The following is a 27,715-nucleotide window of genomic DNA, read 5'->3' on the forward strand; positions in this document are numbered from 1 at the left end:
GTCTCTTATCCTTTTCCAGGGTAGCCACGGCAGGTTCAAAAGTCAATAAGTGTCACTGCTGAGGTCAACATGACTATTTCAATACATTGAAATCCAAAAAAAAAACAACAACACACACCACACTAAATACACCAAATGGATACAAAGACTCATGATAAGAAAATGTATTTTCAACTCAATATCAGTCCTACTTTTATTCAGACATTTTGATAAATTTGACAACGTAAGGTTTTTTTTTTATTAAAGATGTTTCATTTAAAGATAGTATGGTAAAAGATTCAAAACAGTAAAAGATCTCAGTGCAGACAGATGTGATCTTCGTACTGTCTTTATAAATAGCAGTTACTGTACAGCTTGTTATCTTTCCTGGTCACATGGTTATAGCCTTGATGTCAATGTGGTCATATCACTTAAATGTTAAACTAAAAGACAGTATAGGATTGAGAAGAATAGTATAGCTCTGTCTGGGGAAATTAATTGAATAGTTGATACTATTCTGAACTTTTTAGAGTAATTTGTATTAGCTTGATATCACTGTTGTAGATATCAGAAGGATGGGGAAGTCTTTGTACTTGATGGGAAGACATGCTTTGAATTGTCCATGTCAAGTTAAGTCAATTATAGATCCAAACTTGAAGGGATAAAGAAAAAAAAAAAGATTTAAGATCTAAGGTCTGATCAGATTGCAAGGCTATTTCAGCTGCCACGTTGCTCCAAGTGGCTGTCTGTGACAGAACCAAGGAAGAAAGGTGCAGATGAGGCCACCTAAGACATGGTGATCTGCATGGACTCCAGCATCTCCTCCACCGCCTTCATGGAGCATTTATTCTCCTTAGTCCCACGGCCGGCCAGCTGCAAATAAGAGGAGGAAGGCAGAGAGACAAAGACAGAACAGGGAGAGAAAAAGAGAATATTAGCTCATTAGGTCTCTGTGCCAATTAAAGTAACGGACAGCCAAATTTACTTGAGCACAACCTCAGAGGCATTGATGACTTCACGCTCTGTACAAGCACCCCAGAAACTGAGCAAAAACATTGCTGTCCCAGAAGCAACAACGAGAGAGAGAAAACAATAGTTACTGGATAGAAATGATAAACAAGGAATGTAGAGTAAAATAATACCACTAATTGGAGAACTTCTCCTAAATTGTTACATAAGTGCCATTTTTCTGTGTGTGTGTATGAATCCCACATTAGTCCACTTCCATCGCCCCTAGTACAGGAGTAAATAACACTGCACTCTAATTTTAACACTGTCCACAGGGTTTCACAGGAACTGCTGCAAATTACATTCCACAAACATACGCGATTACTCATGTGTGCGCATACTTTCTCTATCAATTAAATTTTTTTGTGACAGACATCAAAATGTCCCCTCAAAACATACCAAAGAGAAGCACAACTTCCTTAAACTTGGGCAGGTGACTGGGGATATAATAAAGGGTTAGTCAAATTAACCTAATCTCATTTACATTTGTAGAGCAGCATTCATGATAATGAAATCTCTTAAAATAAATAAAAAGGAATAATAATTAAATTAAATAATAACCGCTGCTTTCATAATGATGAGATGCCATGGCCTGTACTTACAACATATTCAAGTTTTGCATGTTGCAACACAATTCCAGCAAACTTAAGATGTTTTGGCATGGAAGGGAAATTGCAGTGAGACTAAGATTGAATAAACAAGTCTGAGTCTAGGAGCCATGCTAGCAGGTCTGCAGGGAGCTCTGAGCTGAATGCTAATGTAAGCTGGCTAATGTTCTCACAGTGCAGATGTTCAGCACCTGTACAGTTAACCATCTCTACCATCAAAGTTCGGCATGTTAACATTTGTTTGTTAGCACTAAACACATGTAATGTAACCAGACATGAAAAATGCGCTTCAGAAATCTAAACATATACTTATAAAGGGATGGTATATACCATATATATAAAAACCTGCAGCAGAAAGCAACAATGTGATACACAACCTTTTATTTAAAATCTATGTCAATAAAATCCAGAAATAGAGTTCTCAGATCAGTCAATATATCACAATCCAGGTACACAATTATGAACTATCTGGTGCTCAGTTGAGGCCCTGAGGATGTGTAATCAACAGCTTTATCTCAACTGACCAGCAAAGGACAGAACACGGAGGAGCAGCTTTACAGGATCCTTTCAATTAAATCATTATGAAAACACCATTACCCTGAGTCAAACACAGGTATGGGATACCGTTTCAACCACATGGCAATACTGCCTCTGGACAACAGAGCGCTTTCCTCATTTTCAAGGTAAGAGATGAGCCCCTGGAGAGGGTGTACACACTTGATCAGACAGAAGCACAGGCATACACACATGCTCACACACACTGTAAACACATTAATACACACACAGTTGGCTGAGGAAATTAAATCTTCGCCAACATCTTGGCTTCTTGGTTTTTTTTTCCCCAAAACTGTGGGCAGTCTCTCCTTTACATTCTGTATAATTATAGATTAAAAGAGTAAGGCAGACAAAGCTTGTTCCTGCATTCATAATAGCGCATAGATTACTGTGCAAGAACTAACTGTAGCCTAAGCTCTATTTCCATGGCAAAACTTTTTTTTTTCCCTTTCTCGTTTGCCGAACTCCAACTTAGAGGGGGCAGCTGGCTAAGGTGTGCAATCGGCTATGTAATTTCCAGTGGTGACTCATTTTCTGCATTTAGGGTGTGTGTGTGTGTGGTGGGGTAGCCATAATGATCAGTGTATTTCATTCCCTTGCTGCCTAATGCGCCATTACCCCGGGCCCAGTAGTCAATTATCTCCTCAGCCTGAGGTGAGACCACCACATTAACTTTTGCCCTGTTCTACAACAGTAGGAAAAGACCAGACAGCTCCACATCTATTTAGAGCATCTGATAATAGAGCTATGACGCAGTGGGAGTCTGTGGTCCGTGACAAAGGAGCTAATCAGAGAATCTGTTTTGAGAGTTCGGGCAGACCATGGAGGGCTGCTTTAAAAGACCCATACACCTAAAGCTCACACAGGTATTTCATATGTCAGCCAACCCCATCGAGGTAATTACTTTTTTTTTTTTTTTTTTTTTTATAAATGCACCCCAGTCAGTCATGACCTCTCGCTGACGTCTGCTACCACTTGCACTCACCTGCCCACCTTTTTCTCACACTGAGGTATGACAATCACCAGGTACTGGGGCCTAATAAAAGTGGACGACTGACACAAGAAACACTTTAAAGGGGCCATCAATCAGCCAGCACAAGCCCACAGCACCCTGCAACACCCTGCAGCTGTCTGACTGAGGCCCACAGTGCCGCTGCCTCTAAAGATCTCTCAAGTCATTTAACTGAAAAAAAAAAAAGGAGGCGACCTAATACCTTTTCATTTAACTTGTCTGACACAGTATCTACAAGTACACATTTGTGGTGCCAAGCTAACACACACATGCACACAAACAGAGCACATACACAGACTCACAGCTGACTTTAAATCACAACAATCTCACTATCACTAGGCAACTTACAAAAAAAACAAAAAAAACAAGAGGTTTTAGATCAGGGTAGAAAAAGGAGGGAGGGATGCAGCTCATGCTCCCTGGAGGACAAAGGTGTGACTGTCTGAAGTGTCTCATTATCATCACCAGGAGGTCAAAACCAGAGATTGTAACTTTTGAACGCCTAAGCTTTGTTCACTGCTCTCTAAGAGTTCCTGAACTATGTCAGTCTGTCATCATAACAACTCAGCCAAAACTTGTCTCCTCTGAGCCACTGAAGCACTGACAAATTAAATCCATACCCTTTTGTCTGTTAATAACAACCACTCTTAAAGACTTGTGAGACAGTATCTGGGTAGTAAATAACTATGTATTTGATTCAACCCAATCCCAGCCCTCCCTGCTGCCGCCCTGTACTACTGGTTATGCTGCTGTACGTCTGCTTCCAACTCTGATGTATGTGCTGCCAACTAGCAATAATAAGGTTTATAAACGATAAATTGTTAAAAAATTACATCTAATAAATGATTAATTCTAACTTCAAATACGAAATTATGCAAATATGTCAACAGGAATCAAGGTTAGGCTGTTGTTTGGGTGGCAAACTTTTTATTTACTATTTTTTCCAGATATTAAGACACTGAAGTTTCCACCAAATAAAATTTCAATTTTAAACACCTGCCACCCCCACATAGCCCTCAATGATTTTTGATCCACATCAGAAACTAGATCCATCCCTGGGGACGTAGCTCAGTAGAAGAACGTATGTTTCGCATGCAGAGGCCCCAAATTCAAACCCCAGCCACAATGCAAACCAGTGGTGCCTTATGCAGGTCCCAATCCCAGAGAAGTGGGGAGGTTTGCAGCAGGAAAGGCATCCAGTGTAAGCCTGTGGCCAAATCAATCATGCAAGTCACAGAGCTGACTTGCTTTGGGGACCTCAAATAGGGAAAAGCCGAAACAGGAGGGTAAAAGATAATTGCTGAACATAGGGGATGCTGTATTCAGTATAAACAGGAAACAGATTCTCAACTCTGATTTTGATTTGTTGTAGAAAATACTACATATAAACAACATTAAAGAGAGTTATGGGATTCCAATGCAGAATTTAACTCCATAACAGCTTCAAGACACCAAGATCAGTGGCAACACTTGCATTTCATTTTCCAAGATGTATTGAGCACTGTTGGCAAACACTGATAAGATCCAATCAGGGGCCAAATGTATCTGCATCATTGTTTCCAAATATCTGTTTTTGCCAGAGCAGACGACACCACAACCCCAGAGTTCACATTATGAGATATCCATCTTGCCTCCTGCTGGGATCAAAGACTTCTTACGACTGTGTTGCAAGGTCCAACAGATGAAAGATGAATATAGTTTTCCAAAGATTTGATTGTTTCATTTTTAGACAAAAGCTGCCTCTTCATTTTTCTATTTATGAAGGTGATGTATTTCCGTAAGTTTGATCAATACAATGCAAACATCTTCAGCCTTAACAGTCCACTCCACCTTTGCCTAAACCTTACTGGATGGACGTTCAGAGCTTTTCCCTGACACTTTCCATAAGAGCTCCAGAGGAACAGCCACTCACCGCGACGGTACTTGCATACATACTTCTTGCAATAGAGTGCCTGACATGTAAAATGAGTCTAAGGCAGGGAGAGCTGAGTGTGGTGAGACGAGATCGTTAGAAGCTCAGCAGGGAGCCTCTCTCTCGACAGGACCCACACATGCTGAGCAAGGAACCACTTATTACACATTTAACTGTTGATGCCCAAATAAGCAACACATATGGCCCGTATGGGAAATAAGTTTTCTCTTAAATATGCTTTAATACCTAGGTTGCCATGACAATGGCATAAACTATTTTAGTGATACCAACTGAACAGCTCCTCACATTTTCCTCTCTTTACTTTGTATGTATGTGTAAGTATTAATAAGTGGATGGGCGTACATTGTCATCATTAATCTGTCTCTCTTTGGCAACAGCAAAGAGATAAATAGGCCACGCAACAGTCCTAAAGTTATTGTTCTCAAGCATCCTCAAAAACACAGAGGGCTACAAGAGATTTTAAACTGTAATAATATAAAACAGGGGAAAAAAGAGCAACACTCAAATATATATAAATGTTTGGCCCAATTTGGTCAGTTCAACTCAAAGGTCGTTTAATCCATCTTTGAGAACAAATGAAGAAGAGAACTCTTTGTAGCAGTCCAAATTGATAGTTCTCCTCAGAGAATCCGTTTGCGGCTTTACGAGAAGCTCATCTGTGAAGCCAGGGTGCAGGATAAAGTCTCAGCAGACATTGTGGTCTTAAATCAATACATTAACAGTAAATGTACCAAGAAACTCTGAAAGGCACCAGGGTTGTTATTCCAGCAGTGTAAGTCGAAAGGCATCCTTCCAGATTGCTTTACATTTAAGGGTCATAGGGTGGTGGTGGATACTGCTGCATACTATGCAAATGAAGGGGATTTCTGGATGTCTGGAGATGTTGTGTGCAAATACCCAATAAAAGCTTAAACACAACAAAAGAGTCACATGACTGGTGGTTTCCAGTGTCTGGTAAAATGGTGGGTGAAGTGCGGAAAACTAGAAAGTTGTTTGTCAGAAAGAGACACTAAACATATGCAGGAAAGAATAAAATGTGTCACATAGCTCTAACATCAAGCCTTATAAAGATCTGTATGTGACTCACCTTATAGGCTCTATTTATTTGAGTGGCAGCCCAAGCAGCATACTTCACATTGTCTTTCTTCACCTTGGCACTGACTTTTGGACTGGCAGCAATATGACTTGCAGACTAGAGGAAAAACAGGAGAGCAACAAAGTGAGAGAACAGGGGCAAGGGTGTTCTTATATCAAAACTTGGTTAACAGCAATAAAAGCATAATTGAGATGAATGTGCAACCACTCTTACCATCTACCACTCCACTAGTCATTGTGGCAAAATGGAGAGAAAAAACAGACCGAGGCCTGATGACACAGGAGAAATCATTTATGGGGGAAAAAGTGAGCGTTTAAATGCTTCATACATAATTGTCACTTAACTGAGCCTAATTTCTCCAACACCATTGATTCCTAGCAATGAAAGGACCTTGTATGTCCTCGAAAAAAGGAAAACAGGGCAGCAGGGAGAGGAGAGCCGTGTGAATCACGGTCTCTGCCTGCCCCGACAGCTCCCCTCCGAACCACAAATCCCATGTCTTTCCCATGTTCCTGCCATCATCTCCACACAGCAAACCCCAGAGGGCTTACCCTGCCTGCACTTCAAAGCCCTCCCTACCAGTGTGCTGAAACTTTAACTATACACCAATCAACCTGGCCCTGTTCTTTCTATAAAATGGTTTGGCTTCTGTATTTTTTAGTAAGCATTTTCTTTATTTCTTTTTTTTTTTTTTACTCGAGAAAAACCTCAGTTTAGATGATGTCAACCCAGACAGGCTATCCCCGAATAACAGTTTGCTCCATTATGGAGGGAAATCCCCACGCAAGTGTTGTGAGTAACTAACCCACAACCCAACTGTGGTCACTGCTACCAGGTCTTCTGTGGATCTGACTCAGATGGTCTGAGATGGTGAAAGTTTCATGCCCTTTCGCTGAACTTCTTGCACCTGTCAAGAGCTGGATCATCGACACAAGCTGACAATCTGCAAAACACACACACCCTTCAGACAGGTCTGTGCCTGATATAGAATAAACTCCCACCTGAAGTATCCATTAAAGCGGTGAGTGTCAGTAGATGACTTGTCAGGAAGTTGTGCAGGGCCTGCTCTGTCTCCAGACGAATATGAGATTTAACAGAAGTAAAGGTCTCGCTTTGACCCTGCCCTGCTTCTCCTGTACCCTGCCTACACCTCTGAGCGGTTTCAGAGGGTATGGGCTGCTACGAGGTGTTTGGAGTACCTGAGGAATCCCAGTGCAGCATGAAGGAAAACACTGGGGCTCTCTGTGTTGGTCCTGCTTCCCCTCTCACCTTTTATTCCCTGTACCGCTTTGTTTGTGTTTTTATGTCAGGTCTCACTTACATGTGATCCATTGGTGCTTGCAGACAACATCCTGTTTAAACAAATATGTAATGAAAGCGCTGTTCGGCTAAGAGTACAATCTAACCGGCACCTGGTTGGATAATTTGCCAGTAACAAAATGCTTACAACAGTTGCTCTGCACTCTCTCTCCCCATCATGCCTTTCTCTTTTTTGCTCCGTGCCTACTTTATTTATTTAAGTCATAAACATAAAGATGGTCTGACCATAGCGGTATTATTACTAAAATAAAGAGCTCCAGAGGGGCAGACTTTTCCAATGCTGGAGTTCACCGTCTGAGTCAGCAGTGAGCTGACCTGTCTGAGAGCCCCTTCTTTGCTTCCCCCAAAAACACACTTACACACACCACACGTGCGCTCTCACACAAAACACCAAACTTGCTTGACACACACAGTGGGCAGCCTCAACCTTGACAAACCATAGTGTTATTTAAAAAAAAAAAAAAGGGTTCTAATGTTTTTTTTTGTTTGTTTTTTTTTCACTCTTCCCACTTTTTCTCCATGCAAAGCAAGTACTCACCATGTACAGACCAAACAATGCCCTCATGTTTCGGTTGTTCAGCCTCAGCGCCTGGGCAAAATACTTTCTGGACAGCTCCAAATTTTCCAGGCCCCCCTGAGTGTACTTCACCTGTGTTAGGAGGCATTAAACACACCAAATAAGCTGTACTAAAGGGAAGTTCACGCAATGACAGCATGACATCTGAATAAGCAACACATGACAACCCAGTGTAAACACATCTCTTTTCATGAGCCTATATAGCCAATGACGTTAAGTATGTCGGTGACTCTCTGTGTTACAGGGAGAGGCGCCATTCACAGAGAGCTAACATTTATTCCAATTTGCCCAATGGTTTGATGACGGATGCCCAACCTACCTCAGCGTATTGCTCACAGTACAAGTGATTGTGAGGATTGGTCATCATCAACTCCTCCAGACAAAACGCAGCTTTTCCATAGCTGTGGAAATGACAAGTGAAACAGTGAGGCAATTGATACAGCTGTGGATGTTTCATCCTTTAGCTTGCTCAACTGTGAAGCACAGCATCTACGCCCAATAAATTTACAGGTATAAATTTGAATTGAAAACTTCATGGGGCACAGGTCAGTTTATATATGGCTGACTTGAAGCCTATGATGCAGAGATCTGTAAAGATCCACCACATGACATAAATGTTTATTTAAAGGTTTACAGTAAAGGTTACTCCATCCAGACAGCCAGCATAGGTAAAAGCCTATCTAGTGTGGCGATTCTCCCTCCTTTAGGGACATTGAGGATCAATTTTGTCCGTCTGTGTGTTTTTTCAGCCTTTAATGTGTAGTTAACTACCTTCCTGAGGTCAGCACTACAGTAAAAGCTGGCAACTGTGCCTATACTCAGATGAGATCACTTCTCAGCAGCAGACTGCTGAGCTGTTGACCTCACACTAATCTGCTGCCACTCCACTTCTAATACACAGTTTCCCCTTCACAGTACCAGGCCAAGATGAGCTAAGATACAGTATATCATTGGAACACAAAGCCATAAAATGTGTATACACCTAACAAAATAGAGGCCAACCCGCAGACGGAGGCAGGAGCAGACGTACCAGCTGAAAATAGGGCAACATTGGCTAGCTATCAAAACATTCAAACTAATTAAAAGTTACATTTTCTTTTCCTAGACAAGTTTTTAAGCAGCCATTTCAATCATTTTTGACTCTACAAGATTTGCCATATTTTTTGAACAAACACTAACAGTTAAGAGAAAGACCAATAGAGCCCTCTTTATGTCACCATGGGCCCGAATATTATTTTCACTTCTTGTTAGAAATGAGGAAAATGCTAAAATGCAGAGTTTGTTTTGTTTGGGGAATTTTTTTTGCTTTTTTTGTGGGAACTAAATGATCAAACTGTTGCCTGCCACAACATAAAGAATCAGTCTATTCAAAGTCTGCCATGGTAAACTAGCTGAAAGATTAACAGCATAGGACGGGAAAGGAAGGTGCGGACAGAGAAAGAAAGAAATAAACAGGGGGAAGGGGTTGAGTAGAGGGGGAGATCAGAGGGCTTGGATGGTTGGGGGTTGCTCACAATTACCACTTCCTCTCCATAAAGACTTTCAGATGTGCTCGTGCAGTGGCCGTGGCCTGCAACAGAGCCTGCTCCATCAGCCATCAACCAGAATCTTGTACCAGAGCCAGATCCTTACCTCTTGTGCTCTTCCTTCCACCCATCTAACCCCACCATCACCAAGCTATTCTCTAAATCTGCTCCAAATTCACTCTTTATCATAGCACTTCAGTAAGGTTGTAACCACCATCACGAGATAGACTGTATTTGTTTCTTTTGGAGGCTTGTAAAACCATCAGTAGTGGCGCTCCCCTATTTCAATACCACATTTTGGCTGCATATAAGAAAAAAAAAACAGATTGAGACTGTCTGAAATATGTTTGAAAAAAAAAATATTACTATTTATCCTGTAATTTTGGATGACCAGTCCAATTTGGTTGAACAGTCTCATAAGATGGGTCAGAGACAGAGCCAACAGCAAATTCCAACAGTGGCTCCATGCAATACTTGCAAACAGACAAAATAATCTCCAGTCTAAACACTGTTGGCATAAGGATTGTTTTAACAGTGTCAACTCTAGGCTATTAATTACATTTTTAATGTGTTAACACTGATTCCTGCTGCAACACTAACAATGGTTGTGCAGACACACACTGCTTTGTTTATTTTATAGCTCCCAGTGTGTTGTGCAGTGAGGGGAGGAGAGTTTATTTCTCTTGCTCACTTCTCCATCAGCCTCTGTTTTCGCTGGCTGTAAGGGGGTGGGGTGTGCCACTACCTTCTCCTGGGAACTTCACAGCAAGTGTTCTCTCGCTCTCGCTCTCGCTCTCTCTCTCTCTCTCTCTCTCTCTCTCTCTCTCTCTCTCTCTGTCTGTCTGTCTGTCTGTCTGTCTGTCTCTCGCTCTACCCCTTTGGAAAAGGGTGGTGATAATGCTGAGCTATCCGGAAGAGGAGGAGGAGGGGAAACGGAGTTTGTAACCCAAAATAAAGAAAACAAAGAAAAGAAATTGACACGCCTGTAGATAAGGGGCTGTGGGAGTGAGTGGTGTGATATTAGAAGTGTTGGGATAAACTGGGAGATAATCCGCTCACCCCTGGATTTCCTCTGACTACTACAGCAATAAAGCCTCCTAGACAAAAGCATGAAATATCCAATAAGTAGCCTTCTCACTGTGCAACACATTCCTACTGCTGCTGCCTTCGTACCAGAGCAACCAAGCAACTAGAGCCAGTTTGTGTGCGCACACACACACACACGCACGCACGCACACACACCTAGAGTTCAGCAACAAACACTGCTTCAGCAACTTCTGAGCCTCAGACAATTAAGTAGGGATAAAAGGTGACACATACAAAATTGTTTTGTTTTTCTTTTTCTTACAATGGTCTTGTCTGTCTGGCAGCTCCCCTTAGCAACTGAGATATCAGTGGGAAGCCATGAAGTGTTTCTGCTCTCATATGCAGGAGAGGAGACTTAAGACACAAATCCTATTAAACTACTCTTACGTGACATACATGGACAGGGCTTCTTTCAGACCCCTGGCTGAGTTAGGCATCTCACCGCCTTCTATTGTGGACATCCACTGGTCCTCTAGAGATCAAGCCATTAGTCTGAAGTGAAGCCCTGTTAAACTGACAGATAGACCCCGAACATATGGCAGCCTTACTGGAAACAGATTACTTTTTGTCATTACATGAATAGTTCTTGACTCAAAGAAACAGAGCAGATGAACCTCAAACATCCTCGAGTGTATGAATTTTCCTATGCAGGATGTTTGGAAGTACTCCCTGTTTATTTTCCCTCTTTTTTGCTACACAAACTCACTCATCAGTTGTGGTGAAGCCCAGCATGTTGATGACATGTCAGCTTGTTTTAGCTGATATTTGTAGAAAATACAGACAATTGCATTGGCTTAAACATTTCTCTTTTCCTATACCTCCTTACCACTTAACACATCCCTTCCTGATGTTTTCATCCCCATTAAGTTATCTACCCGCCTTTCTGCCTTGTTTTTGAGACTTTAAATTATATTGGCAGAGGTGGGCTCAAGTGAGTGTGAGCTATTGATTTAAATCTAGATTTGAGAGAGAAGAGACAGAAAAGCAGATAGCCATCTGTTATTTAGCCATCCACATCACATCTTATTCTGATGCTAAATGCACCCATTAAAAGATGAGTCAATGTTTTTCAGAGTTTCAATGCTAAAATTGTTCTTTTGGAGCTCTGAATGTATTGATGGCTAACTACTAAGTTAAGATTTGTCACCTTTTAGCTGTTTAGCTGAACCGATTTCAATGTTCAATGTTCATATGTGGTCTTGAAAAATATGCTTACTCATGTTCATTGATGTAGAGCTCTGATAACTCATGCCACGCTTCCTGGTCGCCAACGAACCTATTAGCACAAGATGACAAAATTCTCTTCTTCAATCATAATACAAAACATTAAGTCATTATAATAATAAAGTCAAAACAGAAAATTCATTTGTAACACAGTAAAGTAAAAATGAAAGTGTAATATTACAATACCAATAATGACAGTCATCCCACTCAGGGTAGGGGGACTAAGTTTCTAGCATTTTTCATGAAACTTGTGCCAGCTCCATTGAAAGCAGCATCAGTTTTTAATTAAAATCAAGCCAGGGGAGGTTGAAGGAGAGGGCGCCCGACCCTCTCCCCATCTTATAGAAAAACTCACTGCTCCAAATACTCATTGAGCTCCCGGATGGCTTCAGTGCTCTTCCCCTGGGCTTTTAGTATGGAGATCTTACGCTTCCTTGCTGCCTGTAGAGCAGAGAGTAAACAAGATTAGGGATATCAGCTCCTCAAGTGTTTGTCAAAAGGGGGGTTAGAGGATGAGTGTGTGCAATAGTTGTGAGTTTAAGTATCTACATTAGAGTGAGTTGTGCTGTGACTCATCTTATGAAAATCTATGAGAAGAATAAGATGAATCAGCAATTTAGCACTTTAAAAAATAGCTGTGAAAATAATAAGGACAAAAGGCGCAGATGCTTTGTCAAAATCATTCATATTATTACTGGGAAATGTAAAATAATATATGCCTGGCAAGATATAAATGGAGATAGTTTGTGGCCATTTCCAACAGGAGATGGACACACACATTATGAGTCAATGTTTGGGAGCTGGAGTGAGCTCAGCGCCTGAGATAAAGCAGTGAGTCATTCCCTAACCAAGTGGGGAAAACGGCGCACTCCCCCAAAACCCCAATGCCTGTCTTCCTGCCGAAACAGCACGTATCTCGCACTGCACCAGCCCAACTTACATTAGATGAAAATTTCTTTCTGCTTCGTTTTTGATGCTGAAGTGACCTTAAAGTGGATTAGATTCTCATCAATCTGAATTAGACAGTATTAGTCCTACTGCTCTGACTTTTCCAAATGTTTTACTACGCCCAGTTCTGCTCCCTCATTTGGTAGTAAGTGAAAACCTTTACAGGAGACTGCTACTCCATTACAAGTGCACTACCCTGTCACAGCTTATTTTATTTATGGACTGGGACTTGATTGAGTGGGGCTTCCTCTCCTATATTCATAACCAAAGCTATTGAGGGCTGTGTATGAGTCATGTCTCGAGGGCTGTAAATTTGGGGCCCTTCTGACACTTCCATCAAAAGAAATCCACTTATCCATCAAGCTGCAACAGGACCTTCAGAAACACTGCAATTTCAACTGACAAGCAATATATTTACCTCAAGGTGAAAAAAACAGAACAACAGAACATCAACAATAACAATTTCTATGTATGGGGCAATGTATCTTACTCCCAAGCACGCTGTACACATTTTCATAAGAGCATTTATTTTATTTATTTATTTATTTTTTTTTAATCACGGTGCTTGGAAGATAATTATTAAATAATGTTATGTATACAAGTTATCAAGCAACAAGGAGCAGTGATAGGTCAACCCATTATATACTGTTATGTTTTCTGATTAGAAAACAAAGATCACACTGCTCTATATCAAGCACATTTCAACAGAACTTGATGCTATGTGAGACTCAGGAATTTATACTCACTTCAGACCAAATTACAAACATGTGGGATCTTTGCTCATTCAGTACCATGGAAGAAATGGAAGCAGAGAGAGAGAGAGAGAGAGAGAGAGAGAGAGAGAGAGAGAGAGAAAGACAGTGTAGTGATGTTGAATGTGGATTTTTTTTTTTTTTTTTGCACTTGTGCACTCCCTCCATCACCAGACCCACAGTTCTTCTCTCCCAACTCTTTTTTTCTCCAGATAAAGAACCACTTGGGGCTCAAAGGAACATATGGAAGTTGGTAGCACAGAGTCACACAACACTTTATTAAATGAGAAGCAATTCTAAACCACTCCTCTCTCTCCTCCTTTCTCTAAGTAATGATCCAGAAAAAACTGGCAGCGGGTCTGATCTGTCTGTTGTCATGATTCTTTTTTAATTAGCGCTCTGTGGAGACCTTAGGAGTGAGGACTGGATTATTTACATCACCCCTTGCTTTTTATTACGACCTACCGCAACCTTCCTTTATAATACAAAACGTCACAATAACGGTAGCCCAACTAACCTATGCTAAATACCTGATAAGTTAAGGATAAAAAGGGGAAGAGAAAGAGAAAAAGGCAAAGTCAAAGTGTTTTGTTCATCTGTTCACAGCTGCAATGACGGAATATATTTTTAATCATTATGATTAATTCAATTGAGGCCTTACATTTCAAATAAAATGACCCACATAAACATAATCTTGTCCTACAATGACTATAATTGCACATGATTGTGGGTCAACCTCAGGAGTTGTCTGAGACCTCAGTGGCTTATTTTAAGAAATACTAGCTTTTAATACTAAACAATTTAGGTTGAAATTATAGAATTGGAATTTAATATTATCGCTAACACTTAAGTTCAATTGATGTTAGATAAATAATAAATTGGTACGTCCCTGTATGCAAATGTTCCGGACACAGCATAATCAAAAATACTCCCAAGAAGAAACGAAAAGGTGGAAAAAAAATGCATTTACGCTCGCAGACAAGAATTTTGCCAGATCATTGCTGTAGGTATTGGAACATAGCAAGCAATGGAAGGGCTAAGAGATTGAAACATTTTTTGGACACCACCATGGCAAAAAATCCTTGAGCAATTTTTGTTGATTCAACAATTTTGGTTAATGGGTACCACATCTATTCCACAGCCTACAATTACAACAGCTCAGTTTCCAATATCTGCTTCACATGCTGGGATGCCTCGCAAGTCTTCCTTGTGGTCGCCAATTTTCCGCCATTTCTCAGGCCCATCCCTTGCCCAATTCTCAAGAGCACGTTAGAGAACATGCAGTGAGGAGATAGCCTCTGCTGCAAAACAGGTGACGTAAACAATGTCATTGTATCACCTCTCCATCCTCTGCCACTACACCCATGTCACTCAGGACAAGGATTGTGAGAACAAGGTTTAAGGTTAAGGTCCCAGGGAGTGGGACTTATTCATCTGTTTTGTTTCTTTCCCAGCCCTGGGTTTGACTGACAAACCTACAGTCACTAGGCTTGCAGTGTCCAGCATTGAAAGATGAGGAAATTGGCCGTTCCCTTTCCGAGGGTGTCCCTGGAATTCCCAGAAGGTCTGTGCCATGCTAGGACACTGCTCTGGGATTCACTAGATTGCAACTCCCATTGTCAAAACAATGGATGTGAGGCAATTCTTTGCAGCTTATCCCAATTACATAATTTTTTTAGAGGTACTCCCATTTTGCTTATTAAAATGGAAATGTTACAAGCAAATAATGATGATTGTGATTTGTGAATTTTATTTCAGTCTGATTGATACAATGTCTTTTCAGGTAATTCAATGCTGCCACCAAAGTATAACTCCTGTCTGGCAAGCATGAGCTTTTAATGTCACCCAAGATGTGTGTACCATCAGACTGGGATATTTTGCTGTTGGATGACATGTGTTTTAAGCGGTTTCATCGAAAATATAAATGTAAATACTTGCTCATTTAAATCAAGAGTAATACAAAGAAATTTTCTTTTACTACATCTCTCTAAGACTAGAGAGATGGCTAGAAAAGCCACTTTCACAAGTTCAACCTATCAATTGCCTTGAAAGAATCATGTTCTATGACCTGAACACTCTTTTCAATTGGAATATAACTGAGTGGCCTAGCCCATAAAAACAGCCCTATCCCTTTCCTTAAAGGCTGACTTGCCAATCCAACGTGCAAACTTCCAAAAGCAACAGAACTATAAATTAATAAAGATGGTCTTGATAAAATGAAGTGGAAGTGAGACAGAGCATAACAGGAGGCAGCAGCTGTGGCTATTCACAGAGCAACGTAAAGATGGAGGCTTTATCTCAATGGGAAAGGTAGAGTGGGGTGCATCAGAACTAAGTAAGGACTATTGTTTTTTTCTGTAATTCTTCTTCTATTACTTTAATGCAGTCAGCTTTACCCCAAAAGCCAAAAGCCAAAATAAATAGGGCCATGGTTTCTTTTAAAAATCCTATAAGAGGGTATTTTTTTGCATGGCCACATGTCCTTATGGAAACAATTTACAGCAGGTACATTATGTTTTGAGTTGGTGGTGTGGATTGGCAGAACACTGGCTAGACATGCTTGTGCAAGTCATTTCAAAACAATGAATAGTAAATTGAGGAGAGAGGATAGCCAAGCAAGAGAGTGAGAGAAGATAGGGTTATTTAGGGTTTTAACCCCCCAGCCTAACCCAGAGCAGACTTTGTACCTAAAGCCAGTAGATGAAATGGAGAAGGTGGGACAGGAGCTGAGCCCTGCTCACCCAGGGTGGTGGTCTGAAAGGTCAAGTAAATCACCATCTTCAAAGACCAGACTCTTATTTACGCTTTACCTTCACTAAACATGTCTGCCACTGGCTACAACCATGAATCACCCACACCCCACACACATACACACACACAGCCTTAGTTTTCAGATGTGTGGGTGCTAGGCTGATCATCACTGTGTTTGAGGTCAGAGGGGCCAAGAGGAGTTTAACTTAGCAAACTCAACGCTAAAACCAAAGTACTTCAGTAGATTTAAAGCCCTTTAAAAACTGATACCACAAAGAGAAGCAAGGTAAAATACTAGGCAATCACCCCCCCCAGGAGTCTTACCGTGTTGGTGGGGTCATCTTGAAGAATGGCATCGTAATGCTTGTTGGCCTCATCATACCTTCAGGGAGAAAGAACACAATGTTTCTTTAACCGATACCAGTTCCAAGTCTGGTAAAATTAGGTGGTAGGTAAATCAAACTGAGTTTACGGTAATCGAGTTTCTATATACAGCATGGCAGATTCCTATGATTACAGTGAGGCTGCACAGAAACCAGTGGTGATCTTAAGGAAGAAATCAACATTCATTTAAATCTTGGTTGCTGGTCACACAGCCAGCATAATAACAAGCTTATATCCCTTCACAATGAGTCATGAAATCAATACAAACAGTGTACACTGTTCTGAAGACTGTTTTCTCATTTGATTAGATCCAGTTTGAGTCACCTTTAAACAAAATTAAACTGTTGATTTTTTATATGTCCAGATCTGCTGCTAAGTTGTTGGTTCAGTTGTCTGTTTCTTTGCCCATACACAATAGACATATTTATATAGAACCTGCTAAGCAACAACATACAGCACAGCCTAGCTTAAACTGTTGGAATGGGCACACATGACTTTGTTTAAAAGGGGGAATTTATGAGCTGTAAATAACAAATCATACAGTAAAGAAATCTGGGAATAAGAGGCATGTGCACTTCACTTGTCATGTCAAATCAGACGTGGAAGGATGATTTTTCAACTTTTTTTTCCCCCCCAATATGCAACGCTGACGTTTCAGCAGCCAAAGGTGGGGCTCAGTGATCAGAAAGGGTCCAACCCACAGCCTGAAACAGACAGAAGCAACTCTGGTTTCCATTAGCACTGAGCAGCCCCACTTCCAGCCCTGCTGCTTCCCTCACATTCACTTTATTACTCAGCCACACTTTGGGAGATTTCAGATGGCACCGGGCAACCACTTGCGTCCCACTTTGATTTGCTTTATTTATTTAGGAACCGTGTGTGTGTGTACATGTGCATGTGTGAAGGGGAAGGGCCTTGCTGTTTGAAGCTGTGTCATTCAAGTGTAGCCCTGTCTGCTGCCAATTAAATCGTAGTGTGCCGTTTATTTAATCTGACAGTGCCAAAGCAATCACTCTCAATTATCACATAAACTCCAACATAACCGATAAACCAGCAATTGTGATACGGGTGGGGAATGTGAGCGGGGTAGTAAACAGATTGAATTACCCTTGCTTCAGCTTAGTATGGACTGAAATACTCCCTGTTTATTTATCTTGCTAACACTCTCCATTCTGGGTACTTTCTTATAAGATGGAGATTCAAAAATAAAGGGGGGTGTGGGAGTTCAAAACTGAGATTAAGGTGACATTTCAATATTTTCAGGGACAAAACATACAGAGACAAAAACAGGACATGGGAAAAACTGCATGAAAATAAAGAAGGGACAGAGAGAAAAAAAATACAGAGAGACAAGGAGTAACAAACAAAAGAAACAATGAAAGAACAGAAACCCGAGAAGGCAGAGGGACCCCCAGAATAACAGTGGGATCTGACCACTTCCTTCCCGGGAATCCCTAACTCAGGGTAAAGGGCCACAGGACTACCCAATGTTGAACCTTTCCTCTCTTCTCCAAATGCTGGGAGAGCCAACATAAACACACCCTACCTCACACATGTACTGTTCTTACACACACCCAGACCATTGTACCACTTAGAATCTGCTAACAGTTTCTTGCCCCCAAGTCCCATACATAACAGCAAGGCAGTGCTTTTTGCCTCCTTTCTCTCCTTTCTCTCCTTCTCTTCCTCCCTTTCGCTCTCTCTCTGGTGCTTTTAGTACCCAATGCTTACCTTTCCAAAGCTTCCAGCCTCATGCCTGATAATCGCTTCACTCTGTGGCTATCTGGAAACTGCTTCCTCAGTTCCTGTAGACAGGTCTGTAAGGATGTGGGCAGAGGAGAGAGAGCAATTATAGTTGGCTGTAACTAAACTTTATGTTAAACTCTTGCTCTCACACACTTACTTCTAGAAATACTCCTGATTTTCCAAAACAAACCACTGGTCTTGAAAATGTCAGATTTTGCTTATATTTAAGCTAAAGAAATCGAACATGGTGATATAAAAATAGACCCTCAGTGAAAAACTGCTGCTGATATGTTACACATTAAGGCAGCCATCCTTACTCGTCTACAGACAGCTTGACTTTGTTTGAGCCATCAGTATTGAAAGAGGTTAGGCTGGGTTGTAATCACATTCAGCATTATTCTGAATGAGATGCTAAAATCTGCAGTGTGGTATGATCTGGTCCCTCTGCTTTTTTTAGAGTCTGGCAGCAGAGCTGAAAGGATAGCCAACAGACAACTACTTCTAATGACTGACTTCTGCTTCCTCTTTACTCAATGAGTCATTCTTTTAGCCAAAGGAGTCGTCGCTTCCATACCGATTAGAGATGAACCATTTAAATTCCTATGACTTCTTGTCTTTTTCTCTTTTTTTTCCATCTACATACCAATTTTACCCTTTTCAGGGCTGTGAACATTTCAGAACATGAACTCAGAAACATCACATTAAGCTTTAGGGTGGCAAATAAATTCTGAAGGAAAAAGCAGATGAACTCCAATAATGATGGCCAAGTTCTGCTAACACTTGAAGCATGCTTCTCCACTCATTTGCTACACCCTCTAATTCCAACTCTCAGCAAATTGTTTTTCCAAAGTACAGACAGGCTAATACCATTTGGCCAAATAAAAATCAGATTTTTACATTTGGCACAGCAGATGCTGCAAAACAGGAATGGCTGTGAGAGAATGAACGATTGCTTTTGAAGCTCCTGGGTATATGTGAGGAAGCGCGGTGAAAAGCTTACCAGAGCCAAGTCATCTCGACTGCAATCCAGTGCTGCGATCATCACCTGCTCATAAATAATCCATACTAGACAGAAGAGACGCAGACAAAAAGGACTGTGTTAACGCCCTTTCCATTCCACTGTCTGGTGTAGCATGAGCAGATGAAATATTGAACTATACACTTGACATAGAATCTGTCCTCAACAGTGGCACATCAAATTTATTATGCACACAAACAGGCTTCCATGATGTCAATCAACAATTTTCTCAAATATACATATAAAGATACATTTACTATTTTAAGCGCGGCATTCATTGAAAATATTATTAGTTCAAACCATACAAACTGGGACAGCGCTACAAAAATAACAATCATTAAACAAAAATCAAAACATTGTATAACATGCAACGCCCTTGAAAAGGCATTTATAGTCATGTTATTTATTTGCCAGGAGTGAGTCAGTAATGAATAACTAATTCAATTTCAGTAAAAGTATTACATCTAAAATCTAAGGAAAGTTAGTCACTTTTGTTACAAGCACCTCCCACTTTTAAGCTCAGGCTGCACTATCTGAAAATTTACTCCCACCATCCTCTTCACTACTGTAAATGAGACATTTAAAGGGGACTTTCCAATGGTACCAGAGGAAAAGAGTTACAGCTATTGTGATCTAGACTTTGCTTAGTTAGAATTTGCTTTATCCACTTTCAACACCATTTTACTTGAACAGAGATTCATTTGCTGCAGAGCTCTAATTGATTTTTATTTTTTATAAATTGGAGTTAATAAATCCAATCTAAAGCAAATCTGAAAATGTATGACAGTCCCTCTTTAGAGCAAAGCATTTTGGCTACCATCATTAATGACGTGCCATTTTTAAAATATGTTTTGCTTTGTGGTTGTCGAGGAAAAATGAAATGATTATCGAAATGGTACTTGCTCATTTAGTCATCTGTAACATTATCAAACACTGACTAATAGTGTGGCTGCACAGACCAGTTAATAAAATTATCAGAACACATTCAATGGACAGCTCTGACATGAAACGTGGGCATGTTTAGCTAAATTAATGTCCCGCCTGTTAATTGAGAAGAAAAATAAGACCAATCTCCACCCAAAACTTTCAGGTTGTGCCAAAACAAACAAATGCCTTAAGTTTGTCTTGACTTTAATGATGCCAACTCTTGTTCTGATAATTGCCATCTCATTTCACAGCCAATTTAAGAGTTGGTTTCAATAAAACCATGGCATGTTAAGCGTTTATCCGCCTCTTTTAAGGACTGTATGAATCATAACAGCTGGGAAAAGGAAAAGTTTTATAGGGTAATGCAGCAAGACAGCACTGTTAGAGACGAAAATGTGACCTTTCATATGTTTATGGTAGGCAAAACTTACTGCTGCTTCAGAAATGAAATCTAAAGAAAACCACAGCAAACTGTACTTGGTAACAGACAATGCCTTCAGTACACCTCCTCTATTATTGCACTTTTCTTTTCCACTATATCCTAATTGAACTCATAGTTGGATTCTCATTTGCACATTACATGATCGCTTTCTGCTTTCTTGCTCTTATCTTCTACTGCTTGATTTTTCACTTAACTTGTGAGGCATTACCGCCACCAACTGGAATGGAGTGTGGATCCGTACAACTGTGGATTGCCATACTAAATACTTCGACTATGTGACATATGAGTTTTTTCCTTTTTAAGTAACTTATAAATAGTTTTCTTTGTCATTGAGGGATACTGATTGCTATTGATATTGCTAAACACTTTCCAAGTGCACTGTGTCAGGCTTGGTTAATCTAGCTGCTCATAAACAATATAAATTTAATATTAGTCAATTAATTTTTTTCCATTTTGCATTTGTCCAGTTAAGAGTAAACCTTCAAAGAGAGACAAACTCATCATTCGGCTGTTATTATGCGTATAATTATGTGCACAATCTATTGTCTGGGCTGATCATCACAAATGTCCAGGACAGGGCTAAAAAGCAAAGCACAAACCAAGCTATCCAAACGAGGCTGACAGATTGAGGGGATGCAAATCAACTATGTGTCCCAGATTACACATCCAAAGGTCAGAGTAACTATCACTCTTAGATTCTGTTTAGAAAATGATCCAAAAGAAAAAAAAAAAAAAAGTACTGTACACCCGTTTGGTTTAGAAGACCATACAATATTTTTAAGCTCTGCAAAGTAAAAGATCTTCATTGAGTGTAATATCCAAATTGCAGGAGCAGCAATAGTTTTTGATAGAGGGAAAATCAAAACACTTTAATGTGCATCGTTCACATCATAAGCATTAAGGTGGTACAGAGACATCTTTGCCTATTAATCATATTCCCCATTTGTAAATAAATGTGTTTGTTTATGTGGAATTTTTCCTGTAAATTTAAAAAAATACAGCAAAAACACTGCATTTGCAATATCTGCCAACAGTATTAATGTTTGTATGTATATAAATATTAGCACTTTTGCAAATGCTTTTATATTTTCTAACACAACCAACAGTAATACTCCTCTCCCACTATGATCATGCAATTTCCACAAGGGAATATTGAAATGGTGTACAGATTTTATCAAAACAGTGGTGTTTCCTCTGTCAACAGGATCTTGTCAGAGGTCTTTATATCCTTTATTACAATCAGCAGCTACTGTTTGTAAAACAATATGGTCTATGCTACATGTTTTTTAACTTGTGGATAAATGTTATTTTTACTGGTCAATACCCAATATTATATAAGGACACACATGTACTAATAATACTCCTTACACTCCTATGTTGAGCCGCATTTCTTTGGAATGATGTATAAAATTTTTTTGGCATACACTTACTGTCATCTCCAAGCTTTGACGCATGTTCACTGATGAGCTCTTCACCAACATCAACTATCTGTTCACTATTTCTGCAGTTATCTTCCCTCCATTTGCGCAGTTTGTCTCTCATTTCTGCGGACAAAGATTTTCAAACATGAGCTGAGATCAAGGACAGCACAGTGTATGAAGCATGATTGTCTACGATTGTGCAATACACGATTTGTCGTGTTGTTCAATGCTTGAGATTTACGTTACAAGTACAGACAAACTGAATTCACATTTTTATACTATCAGAGACATACATGCAACTAACCACGACTGTGTGTATACTACTAGTACATTCACCCTAGTAACACACGCCCTACAATAGTCATCACGATCATGATTATGAGTTACAGTCCACTGTGTGTCCTTTAACAAAATCTCTAGCTAAGGTTAGCCGTTGCTAACGTGAAAAATTGACTTGCTACTATAAACAACGTTACATGACGGTTATCCGAAGAGCGATGGACATAGATTCATGTTTCTATAGTTCCATTAAACGCAACGCTAAAATGACACGTATTGTGCTGGTATGGATCAATCCTATGGATGAACACGATGAGTTAGCGAACACTGCTAATTAGCATTCGCTAGGCACTTCACGTTGTCTCGCTAGCTTGTATTTTCAGTCAGGGACAGCCACGACTCCTCTGCGAAGCCTTACAAAGAGAAACCAATAAATGCATTCGGCAGCTGAAATGCACGTCTCAATGACAACTAAATAGAATCTAATTCCGTTTTAGTCTTACCTTCCCAACCAACATCATACATTTCTGATATCGACGCCATTTTTTTCCTTTTGACAACAGACGCTGTGCGCGTACGTCACGAATTTGCCAGTTATGGGCGTGGCTTAACTGCAAGTTAGAAATAAGTTAATTAATAATTAGCTGAGCCTAAAATTGATCAGTTTCCTCGAAAAATAAGCAAAATACTTTCCTGTCATAGCTTCAAATTTATCCTGATTTCCATCTGGAGCCTATGTGAGCTTCTGTCCTCGCACTTTGTGCTCTTGCTTACTTTTCTCTTACCACCTTACACACTCGCTTATTTGGACTGAGCCTGGACCTGCTTACAGAGACATTTTAAAGACCTGATGCCATATCCATTGCCGTTCTGTGAAAAAAGGTGAATAACCAATGCTTTTTCTTAAAAGGACAAGGATGTGTAAAACATCCAGGAGCATCAGTAATGGGCAAGTCCAAATGCACAATGGAATGTCATCATACCTAGTGGACTATAAATAGTCAGTATGCACACTTTAAGTTATGCTCAGCTTTAGCATTATATGCACTTGTAATTTTCAAGTCTGCAAATAGCAGTTGGTTGATATGTGGTTGGGTTTTTTCTGGAACACAAAATGCAGACAAAACCACATTAAAACAATCATACACTGTCCTCTGGGGTAGAGGGCTTTCCCTGTCTGCCAAGGTGCCACTGAATTCCAGAGCCGTAAAAGTGACCTGCCATAAACACCATAGTGGGAGTGACTCTTGGGATTTCAGGAGATGATGGTAAAAATGCTCTGTGAACAAGCTGTCTACAACTTTGAGATGCATCGAGATGCAGTGGTAGTGAAAAAGCCTCTTGTCACAAGGTGAGTGTTTAACTTGGAGCAGCTCTCTTTTACATAAATGTCACAATGTGGGAGATCAAGTGCAGCCATCTGAAAACTCTAATTGTATTACTTGACTGGTGCTTACGTAGGTTTCCATGCTCTACAAGCCCCCAAATATGGCACACAGGACAAGCATATATATATATATATATATATATATATATATATAATTCCTTTTCAGTTGAAACACTTCACAGGCATTATATTTTGACTTCTGACAGAAGCAATCAGAGCTATCATCTCTAAAATGAAGGTATGGACTGAAAATTGAGACAAGGTTGAGGTGCTCTCTGTGGTTTTGAAATTCACCCTTTGTCACAGCAGCACTCTGCTAGGAATTGACTTTACTTGTGCAGCACAGAGCTGAGGATTGCTCCCTTGACGACTCATATGCAGTAGCGTGACTGCTTGGAGTGGATTGGAGTATTACCACATGTAGCATATTATGTGTTGATAGATTGGTGTTTATACGCACTTGTCCTATCTATGTCAATTGAAACAATGATTTAATATTAAAAGGACAAGATTTTCTGCACAGACTGCAGGTGATATCTCTTATTCATCATAAGAAATTAGGGTAATTTTGGATCAGAAACACTGAAATCATAATTAGATTTCCACATTAACATACTGTTGTGCTCCTCCTGGTATAATCTATAGTAAAAACAAAAAAAACACACACACACACACACACACACACACACACAAAATCCAACATAATTTCAGAAGACTCTGCATTTGAACCTACTCTTATATATTCATTATAGAGTGCTATTTAAGTGAGGGATTGATATCTTTGAAGAGAAGATTTGAATGTAGTGTAACAATTTTGACACCTCTGTGCCAAATATTGAAATTTTGTACTGTGCCGTATCCAAAAATCACATCATCTTCATTCTAAATTGTAGCAGCTGGTGAAGTTTGGTCTAGCAGCCTAGGTTTTTTTTTTTTTTTTTTGGGGGGGGGGCTTAAAATAATAATAAAAATCATATAAGCACTTGAACTGCTTCTCAGGGGGTCTATGTTGAGGTTTGACATTCACAGAAATCATGGCTAATGTTCCCAGGTCTTGCTTTCTTTCCACTATTTCAAGAGTGGTTTTATTGAGAGTCTCCACTTAGCTACATAAATACACACAATAGTATTTATTATCAAAATTTTGAATCCACAGGAAGAGGAATATTCAAATCCCTTCCCTCATGCAGTGCCAGGCTGTAACTAAACAACATAATCTGGAGTTATCCGATTTCACTTTTCTTTTTTGGTAAGAACACTCATGACCGCAAATTTGGAGATATGGAGCCATGTTCTCCGTAATGTCATGTTTTCAAAGAAAATTGCAGAGGAAAAGTGAAGTTATGCATAAAGAGAGGAGTGAGTCTATGGGCAGAGCTTATTGAGCAAGGATTAGAGGGGTCAAATATTGATTGACTTCCCTGTGTGCTTCCTGTGATAATGCTGATGTCTATGCGTACAAGTCAGTCCTTGTTTATGTCGTGGACATGTGTTGGGCAGATGTTCTACCATGCTCCATGCCATGGGGTACTTGCTGCAAGTTTATATTGTTTTCTGGTCCATAGGCTTGGTTGATAACCTCTATCCAATTGCCATTTGAGTGTGACCGTACTGAATCTGGATTGTGGGTGATGCTGATTTATAACCTGACCCACACTTGCAGTGGCGCGATACATATCTAAAAAGTTTACAAAAGAGTAATTTAAATTCAATGAAATGCTGCAGTCCAGATTGAGGGCAGGGATGCTTGGCTTCACAACACCCAGAGGCAAGTCATTTGTCTTCAGATCTTATTGATTTATATTTTGACAGATATTAGTATGAGGCCAGTGGTGGATGCCTTTGGCTGTGTTGTCTCCTCTCCCTCTCTTCAACTCATTTGTTGAGCAAGAAAGCTTACATGGAACATGAGAGCTGAGGTTTTTAATCCTACATTTGGTCGGTCACTCCAGCACCCCTCTCAGCCTTATCACATTAAGGTCAGTATTTTGGCAAGACGGATATGAATGATAATGGATAACTATTTTACATGTTGAAATTTATCAGTGTTGATGACAGCTTCCTGGTAATGAACCTGGATATCTTGTGTAGTTGAAGCCATCATGGCCTTCATCCAACACATACACAAAGTCAGAAATGGTGGATAGCTGTTTATGCTTACAGCTCTATTATGGACTTTATTTAAAGTTTTCCTAGGCATTTAGCCCAAACCTCTTTATTCATTGGCTAGCTAGTCTGGGTGTTATGGGAAACAAATCATTAGCATCGCCAATATGTAGTTATGTTAGATAGCAGGCCAGCATAAACAGTAGCCACACCTCTTTAAATCTGATAGAAAGTCCAAGCTATTTAAAATTAGGTTCATCTACTGTAAATGTCGTGTGTAAATAGTGCGGCATTTCACTTGCAATGGGTTAATGTTTTGGGAAATTAGTTTATTTGACTTTCTTTAGAGTGAAAGTTCAAACTTGTAAGCTTAACATAAAGAATAGCCAAATGGAGAAACAGCAAACAGGCCCCATTTGCCAACTCATACCACTCTAGACTAACGTGGTATATCTTTTTGGTGCAATGAAGTACAGTATGAGTTTTGGAAGTTTAAGTAGTAAACTATTTTTTCTGATAATTTGATGTTGTCAGCCAGCAGTTATGGCCAAGAAATATTCACATAATCCCATGTAAACGTCCAACTGGATGATGTAGTTGGTAGAAAAGTGCAAAAAATTACAAAGTGCAAATGAAGAGATAAAAAAAAAAGAATTATTTCACCGTTTCATCTTGTTTTACTGTTTTTTGCCAGGTTAAGCTAACTGTTTTCACAATGCAGTTTAATATTGAAAGGACATGTATGAGTGGTGTGATTTAATCCAAAAGTGTCAAACACTTCCTTTACTCAGTTGAAATTTATAGCTTGTTAGCATTTACTTTAACCATAAACTCCTCTTCAATTATACCTATGATACAATCCTTCATAGTTTATTGTTTAAGCTTATTTCATTTGCTTCACCTCAGGCAGTATGGCATTCATATGTTAAATATTTAATACTCAAAATATTGCTAGAAAGTATCCAACAGCAACGCCCAGATCCAGATACTGTATGTGCTTCATTGTTTGTTCCAATATTCCCATGCCCGGTTTTCCCAACTCTCTGCAATTCATTGGTTTGGCTTTGCTTTTCTCTAAGGGGGATGGATGAGCATGCTGGCACTGCAAATGTTTTAAAAAACATTGGTTAAGTTCAGGCCCTAATGGTGTTCAGTGGTAAGGATAGTTTGGTTTGCAAATATCAATATGTACTCTGAGGCTGCTTTGAACAAACTCACAAACCGATTAAGGTTTACTGTTGAACATAAAATTGTCAGGAGTTTGGGTGGGATAAAATGATTCAACATATTTTTGTGTGGTCAAAATGTTATCGGCAAAATAACACTAGATTAAAGTCAGCAAAGAACCTAACAAAATCTGAATGAAAGAAAAAGAATTCCCCTGCACATGTCTCCAAAATACCAAATACCTCCACCCAAGCTTTTTCTTTTTTTGTGAAGACTGGCTGGTTGAAACAAGAGAAACCAATACAATTTGGCCTTCATATCGCTGTTTGAAATACATGATTTCTTGTCATTTTAGATTTAGCTTGTGGTATTTCACTTATCTGGGAATGCTTATTGGCTTTGTCTGTACTGCTTAAGATTTTTTCCCACTGCTTCCTAATTCAATATTGTATGATAACAAGTG

The 27,715-nt window shown here is 39.8% G+C and overlaps 1 protein-coding gene across 1 annotated transcript; it reads right to left on the bottom strand.

Annotated features, from left to right (window-relative positions):
* Nucleotides 1-169: 169 nt before the first annotated feature.
* Nucleotides 170-23,144, bottom strand: emc2 (ER membrane protein complex subunit 2). The gene is made up of 11 exons (XM_029504852.1): nt 23,096-23,144; nt 22,323-22,436; nt 19,506-19,570; nt 18,491-18,576; nt 16,700-16,757; nt 12,280-12,365; nt 11,917-11,976; nt 8,408-8,489; nt 8,050-8,160; nt 6,183-6,287; nt 170-852 (listed from the first exon to the last, which is right to left on the bottom strand). The coding sequence occupies exons 1-11, from the start codon at nt 23,133-23,135 to the stop codon at nt 766-768; spliced, it is 894 nt and encodes a 297-aa protein (XP_029360712.1). The 5' UTR covers nt 23,136-23,144; the 3' UTR covers nt 170-765.
* Nucleotides 23,145-27,715: the final 4,571 nt, after the last annotated feature.

Source organism: Echeneis naucrates, chromosome 6, assembly GCF_900963305.1.
Source record: "Echeneis naucrates chromosome 6, fEcheNa1.1, whole genome shotgun sequence".
In the NCBI taxonomy this organism is placed as follows: Eukaryota; Metazoa; Chordata; class Actinopteri; order Carangiformes; family Echeneidae; genus Echeneis; species Echeneis naucrates.

What these genes read in the sequence shown, in the direction of transcription:
- emc2 (XM_029504852.1), bottom strand. Translation starts at nt 23,135, where the DNA reads ATGGCGTCGATATCAGAAATGTATGATGTTGGTTGGGAAG. An exon ending in CTCAATGAGTATTTGGAGCA is followed by an intron (nt 11,977 to 12,279) that starts GTGAGTTTTTCT and finishes TTGTGCTAATAG; the next exon opens with GTTCGTTGGCGACCAGGAAG. An exon ending in CATTGTTTGGTCTGTACATG is followed by an intron (nt 6,288 to 8,049) that starts GTGAGTACTTGC and finishes TTTTTCCTCTAG; the next exon opens with TCTGCAAGTCATATTGCTGC.